The sequence below is a fragment of the Anoplopoma fimbria genome, chromosome 5 (genome assembly GCF_027596085.1).
Source record: "Anoplopoma fimbria isolate UVic2021 breed Golden Eagle Sablefish chromosome 5, Afim_UVic_2022, whole genome shotgun sequence".
NCBI classification, from domain to species: domain Eukaryota; kingdom Metazoa; phylum Chordata; class Actinopteri; order Perciformes; family Anoplopomatidae; genus Anoplopoma; species Anoplopoma fimbria.
Window position 1 is genome coordinate 13,682,503 of NC_072453.1, and position 6,774 is coordinate 13,689,276.

A 6,774-nucleotide genomic window follows, 5' to 3' on the forward strand; every position below is an offset into this window, starting at 1 on the left:
TTTTTTTTTTTTTGCCTCTGTGGTGTTTCAAGCAGAGTGACAGATCGACGGGCGCTTAAGCTCTCACACGGCTCAGCCTGCCAACATCATCAGCATTAGACAATTAAGCCCGGCTAGCTGAGAGAGAAAAAACAAAATATATATATATATATATATATATATATATATATCTCCTCTGTAAATATTTACTGCACAAATCTTTTCCATTCATTCACCAGGCACTAACAAAACCTTACTGTACTCCCTCTCCCTCTCTTTCTGAGTCCCCCCCACCACCACCACCTCCTCCCGAACCCCTACATCTGTGATTCATTGACTTTACAATTTACCACATGTCGAGATGGGAGAGGTCGAGCCTCCATCTGAATCACGGCACAAATATGCAAGTGATTTATTGTTTTAAAAACCCTGGGCCGATTTAGTGCAACTCCACTTTCCCTGAGCATTACTCCTATTGGCAGACCATGAACAATTACAGTTCGGACTAATTAAGCTCCGAGAATGTGCTGTGCACCACTAATGTCTAGCAGGCCCCAATTTTTATTTAATGGTGCCAAACTTTGCTTCCCAGCCCCCCAATCCCACCCCCACCTTTCTCTAACTTAACTCCTCAAATCCAAAGCAGATTGTGCTTTTTATGACTGTTTATTGAGTCGGAGAAAGAAAAAATAAGGACCTTTTCTTTCCCCTCTCCTCACATAGGATGAGACAAACAGCATAGTGAGAGAGAGAGAGAGAGAGAGAGAGAGAGAGAAGAGAGAGAGAGAGGAAGAGATGGAGCACAAAAAGGAATAGTGGGAGAGAGAGAGAGAGAGAGAGAGAGAGAGAGAGAGAGAGAGAGAGAGAGAGAGAGAGCGGGAGCAGCTTCCGCCATACTTTGTAAACAAAAGTGATTTGCAAGACAAAAGGAGCGCAACCTTCCAACTAAACTCGGAGTGAATTTTGCGGCTAGAGGCACAAAATGTTGCAGCGTTGTGCCACGAAACCCCCCGTGGACACCAATTAGGCCCCATTAACATGTAAAGCCAATTTGATAAGGTGTGGGCCCTATCCTTTAAATCCGCATTAAACTATCTATCCTCTTGTCACAGCCAAAAATCCATTTACAGCAGCCGAACACACATAATCCATATGATATACCATTGTTATGCTTATGCTGCTGCCACGTTTAGGGAAAGATACTGTCTGTCTGTGTCAATTATAACAGATAAGGCCACAGCAATGTGTGCACGTGAGCACAAAGGAGGTGGCGTTGCATTCACTCCTCTGCATGTTCATTACAATAATCTGACCAGAAAATCCTCCATTATGTCTTCCTAAAAATAAGAATGATAAAGGAAGAAGTCAGCCCGTATGAAAGTGGATGTGTTTTTAAGGAGGTGAATCGGCGGCAACATGAGCGAATCCTGGCACGACAACGAAAATGGAACAAAGAGGGGAAAAAGGGGAGAAAAGCTATTGTTTCAACCACACAAAGCCTTTCCAGCGTCTTGTAGTAGGATCGCCACGGGTTCTGGGAGCGTCTTTTTTCACTCTAAACACAGCGGTGGATGCTCAGTGTTGCGTTTTCATCCCCCCCATTTACCCCCCCGCCCCCCTTCTGTATTCTTGTTCTTTTTTAAACTACTCATAATTATACGTCGAAACTCAAAACCTCGGCCAAAAGTCTCCAGGCTTAGAGAATTACGGGGCCAGGGGTGGCGTCAAATATCTTAACATTCATAAGTCCGAGAGGCAGTAAATAAAGCCAGTGGATTTACGGCCCTGCAGCCCGATGCAGGAGAGCTGGCCGCACAGATCCTGCTCTCCCTCCCTGAGCCTCGGCGTCTCCAGACCTGTTGAGGTGTGATGTTAGCCCACAGCACCGCAGTTAACCCGTCGCCTTTTTTTTTTTCCACAAGCCCTGCGTTAGCATCGGCAGGAAACAAAAGGTAGACGGGGAGAGGAAGAGAGATAGAGAGAGCAAAAGGGAACATGGGGGAAAGTGAAAAGGAGATAGAAAAACCAGGGGGTGAACTGGGCAGGCCACTTCTCCAATTCAACCTGCACCCAGTGATCCAGCAGGCCTTTGTGTGAGGTTTGGGGAGGAGGGAGACGGCAGAGAGAGAGGAGGAGAGGAGGAGAGGAGGAGATGAGGAAAGGAGGGCTTTTAAAGCCCGGGCACAAAGTCATGTCAAATTGCTAAATGATACTAAATTGTGAGCCTCCTTGGAGTTGGGTGGTAGGAAAAACAAATTGTTACTGATTATTGCTCCCAGGGGTCAGACATATTATGGTAACTGCCACATGCAGGTTTTTTTTTTTCACCCACTCCAGTCATGCAAAAACAACAAATCTGAGAAACCGGGTAAAATGTCCAGATAGATCAGCAGTAATGCTAGCAGAGAGGAAAAAAATCTGAATTCATAAGATTTTTTTTATTCTCTGAGAAATACGAAAATCAACTATCTCAATTTAAACAATTTGTGTTAAATACAAAAACACAGATTTAAAAAAGGCCTAGATGTTGAAATATCCACCTCCTAAAAATATAATATATCAGCATCGCCCACACCAAGAGGAGCAGAAAGAAGATAAATGAAGGGAATAGCAGCGAGAATCAAACCCTTTCATGACAGGACAGAGAAAGTCTCATTCCAATAATACACGCAGTCATATTCAGCGCCTCACATGACATGTTAGGGAGCAAGACAGCTAATCAATGTCCAGGTGAATTATTTATGCCAGCTTTAAGTCTAATACATTTATATTACAGCGGGCGCTGACTTCAAAGCGCTAATGGCCGGACACACAGGGTGCTGCAGACAGTGGGGGACGGGGCTGTACAGTGGGAAGATCACCGCGAGCCCAAAACCATGTTCATCATCTACAGCCGCTGTTCAGGTACATCTCTGAATTCAGCTGTAATAGAACCTTGTCTCCTGATATGCGAATAAAACATCTTAATGATCAACAGTGGCTTTAAGATTTTGTACTGACTTTATCTTGTATAAAAGCAAGTGTAGAGAGGAAACTGACCCACAGGTCACAATCATGGAACACATATTTAAATAATAAAAAAAAAAAAGATCCTTCTTTTTCTGAAAATAGTATTTCAGGGGTAGAATTAAGAGTCAACACTGTCTCGCCGCAGCATCCTCCAGACGTTTTACACAGTTAACTGCTTTTCTAACTGCTGCACAGGCACAATGAAATGAGCGCTCCTCGGACTGGTGCTGGGCACAGCGCTGCGATAGGCACAAAGAGAACTACAAAAACCTCTGCCACCGAGACAAGGAAGAGCCTCAGTTCAAATCATGTGTGTTGTGAATGTGTGTTTGTGTCAGTACTGATGAGAATAATGAGTGACTAATTCCAACATACCAGCCAGTAGCGTTAACAAGGCTGGCTGACTAAGAGGGAAAGAATGGCAAAATGTTCTCATAAGTGCATATGCTGGGAATGATAAATTCTTTTTAAAACTATAAAACGCGCACAGACGTAAAAGAGAATTGTGTAAGCAGCAAAAAAATATTTTATGTGAAACCCTGAAGCGATCATGTTGAACTCAGAAGCAGAAATTGTGTCAAACACAAAAGAAGGCATTATGTGTCAGATATGCATTTATTTTTCAAGGTGTGCACAACGCAGATTTTTTTTGTTTTGTTTTTTACAAATATCAGTTTCATTAGCCAAAGCTGAGGTGGTGGAGGGGTCATATTTCTTAATGCCTGGTCTTTGCCTTAACCTTGTAAAATGAGATGACAGGTCCTAAAGCAGCAGACTTGTAATTGCAACCGTTTAAAATAGGGGGGCTAAAAAACACCCATGGTTGAGAAAATTATGCCGCTTTAGGATTGCCATTGCCCAGTGGGACTAGCGAGGTGCTGAGCAAATGAGTAAGTGTGCATAATTATGGCACGGCTGATTGTGTCTAAATAACATGAATTTATTTATAAATATGGGTTAACATGGCACATGCTTTTTTTTTTTTTTTTTTTTTTTTTTTTTTTTTTTAGGACAGTGGATTCCTCATTAGAAGCAAAGATGGTGCACATGCCGAGCACAGCAGAGTTGCACAACCATTTCCATTCAATAAAGCACACTTTAAAATAAATATAAATAAGAAATAATTATTGTTTAATGTTTTATAAAAAAAAAACACTATCAAATTTTAATGCATGCACCTTTCACATAATATCTTTATAGGTTTTGACACATGCAAATCACTATGAAAAGCTCATTTGCATATTTATTTGTATTTGTGTGTTGTTGTTTTTTTACATTGCTACACACTACTTGCAGCGTGTCAGAGAGCCAGTGTAAAGGTCTGAATGCTCATGCAGCTTTGTGAGAGAAAAAAGGGCATGTTTGATGAGGCTGTGCAAACACAGGCCAATTGCATTATTCAGTGGGTTAAAAAAAAAAACATGCAATTGTAGCCTGGAAACACATGAGACCCTGCAGAATAATAATAACAAGATAATAATAATTATTATAACAATAATAGTTTGACCATTTCTAGTGCCTTTCATTTAAATTTCAGGGAGAATATATATATAAGAATGTCAAGTGCACATGACCTGCCACAAACCCATAATATCCATTTTCACTGCCTTGAATCCCACTGCTTAGCTTTGTTAGCATGTTAGCTTCTGGGGAGCTGCACTGTACACTGCATGAGTTTCACCAAAACTTGGCTCTGCATTATTTTTCTATCGGCTGCACTTTTTTTGCAGGGTGACAACACTGTGAGTGTGTGTGTGCATGTGTGCATGTGTGTGTGTGCATGTGTGTGCATGTGTGTGTGTGCACATACAGTTGTAAATAAATGAACTTACTGTGCGTGCTGTTGGAGAAAGTGATCCATTGGGGAGGTAGGGGCTTGTGAGATCGGGGATCATTATAAACGGATAGCCCGGGTACGGTGGGTTCTTGAACAGCCCTCCATCTTGCCTTTTCGCAGCTAACATGGCGGGGGGAGGGGGTGGTGGAGGTGGGGAGGGGGGGGGAAGAAGAAAACTTTTTCTTTAATATAAAAAAAAGGCCTTAATAACTTTTTTTTTTTTTTTTTTTTTTTTTTTTTATTCCCACAAAAAAAAAAAAAAAAAAAAAAAAAAAAAAAAAAAAAAAAGATACATTTGAGGAAACAAGGCGGAGGTAGCTGCTGCCCCTCCGTCGGATACATTTGAATGTCATGGTGTGAATAAGGAATAAATAAAGCAGAAACTCACCCTCCTCTAAACTTTCTCTTGTTTTGTCTCTGAAAGTTTCAGATCTAGGCGGAGGCCGTCTTTCCGCCTTGAGATAGAAATGAAACAGGGATTTGTTACAGTTAACACCGCGCACAGTGAGAGTGCTTAAACTTTCAATTTCCTTTTTTCTCCTGAACTCTCTAAACAGTCTCTGTAACAGCCCTCCTCCTCCTCCTCCTGCTGCTGCTCCTCCTGCTCCTCCTGCTCCTCTCTGGCTGACCAGCGGCCGGGGACCGAGCGACCCCCGGGTTTGTTTGTTTTCTTTAACATGCAACTTACCTCTGAATCCGACGAGCTGTTTTGATTCGTTTCCGACTCGTTTACGAGAGAAGACTTGACGTCGGCTAAATCCCTTTCTGCCGAGGAGTTCTCCGAGATTTTCTCTTCCTGCTCGCCTTCGTCTTTGAAGGAAATCATTTCATCGTTTGCCCCCAGATCGTCCCCTCCACCGCCGTTGAGCTGCGGCATTTTCTCCCCCGTACGAAAAATATTTTAGTGTTTTTTTTTTTTTTTTTTTTTTTCTGAGGAGGTGGTAAGGGGGCAAAAAAAAAACCCACGAAGTTTTTTCTTTTTTAAAAACAACACCCCACCACTGATCTCGGTGATCTAGGAAAAGAAAAAGAAAAAAAAAAGTCCCGAGTTTAAGTTGTTTTTTGGGGAGGGGGGAGTTGTTCTTGTATTGGCGTTTTCCAAAAAAGCTCTGGCGGTCGGTGTACAAAAAAAAAAAAACTAAAAAAGAAGAGAAATCTTGGCAGGAAAAAGGAAAGCCGGAGAAGGAGCCGAGCCGCTCGGATTGAGTGAGTTGAAGTTGGTCGGAGTGGTTTTCAGTTCAAAGGCGGCGCTGATTGACAGATAGAGAGGGATGGAAATAGAGAGAGTCTGGATTCAGGATTATTGACAGGGAGAAACACACAAGAAACTAATGAGATTCAAACAGGGAGGGACTTGAAGTGACGTTTTCATAAATAGGAGGAAGAAAAAAAAAGAGAGGGAGGAGAGAGAGAGAGAGAGAGAGAGACTGGAGGAAGACGGCGGGCGACTGCAGTGAAACGCATGTGAGGAAGAAAAAGGCAGTTTGGGAGCAGGACAGTGATGGTAGAATAGGAGGAAGATAGGAGTTGCTTGTGAATGTGGATTAAACGCACATATGGGCGGTCTCCCGGTGGAGGAAGTAACAAAAAAAAAAGAAAAGAGGGTACTTCCTCAGGCTGTTTGCAACCAGTTTGACTCCACCGGTCCCGACCAGTCTGCCACACTGGGGTCACATTAAGTTACAGATTAAAGTTTATTTATTATTTATTATTCAGACATTCAGTTTTTACTTTTTTTTGTATTCGTCTTTTTTTTTTTTTTTTTTTTTTTTTTTTTTTTTTTTTTTTTTTTTTGTGTGTGTGTGTTTATAAAATAGAGGCCTATCAAAGCGGAATAAAAGCTCTTAATCCAAGCTTGTTTTTCCTATTTTATCTGCTTTGTCAGTGCCTTAGATCTATTTTTTCATTATATTATATAATGTTTCCTCAGATCTATTTTTTGGGATAGA

General features: G+C 41.8%; 1 protein-coding gene across 9 annotated transcripts in view; it reads right to left on the minus strand.

Annotated features, from left to right (window-relative positions):
• The window catches only part of tcf7l2 (transcription factor 7 like 2), a 90,222-nt gene extending 84,481 nt beyond the window's left edge, over window positions 1-5,741 (minus strand). For all 9 annotated transcript variants that reach the window (XM_054599553.1, XM_054599552.1, XM_054599551.1 and 6 more), the window contains exons 1-3: window positions 5,514-5,741; window positions 5,214-5,280; window positions 4,821-4,945 (exon numbers count right to left, since the gene is read on the minus strand). In XM_054599553.1, the coding sequence (XP_054455528.1) occupies window positions 4,821-4,945; window positions 5,214-5,280; window positions 5,514-5,702 (381 nt within the window). In that variant the 5' untranslated portion in view covers window positions 5,703-5,741. The remainder of the gene's footprint in view (window positions 1-4,820; window positions 4,946-5,213; window positions 5,281-5,513) is intronic.
• Window positions 5,742-6,774: the final 1,033 nt, after the last annotated feature.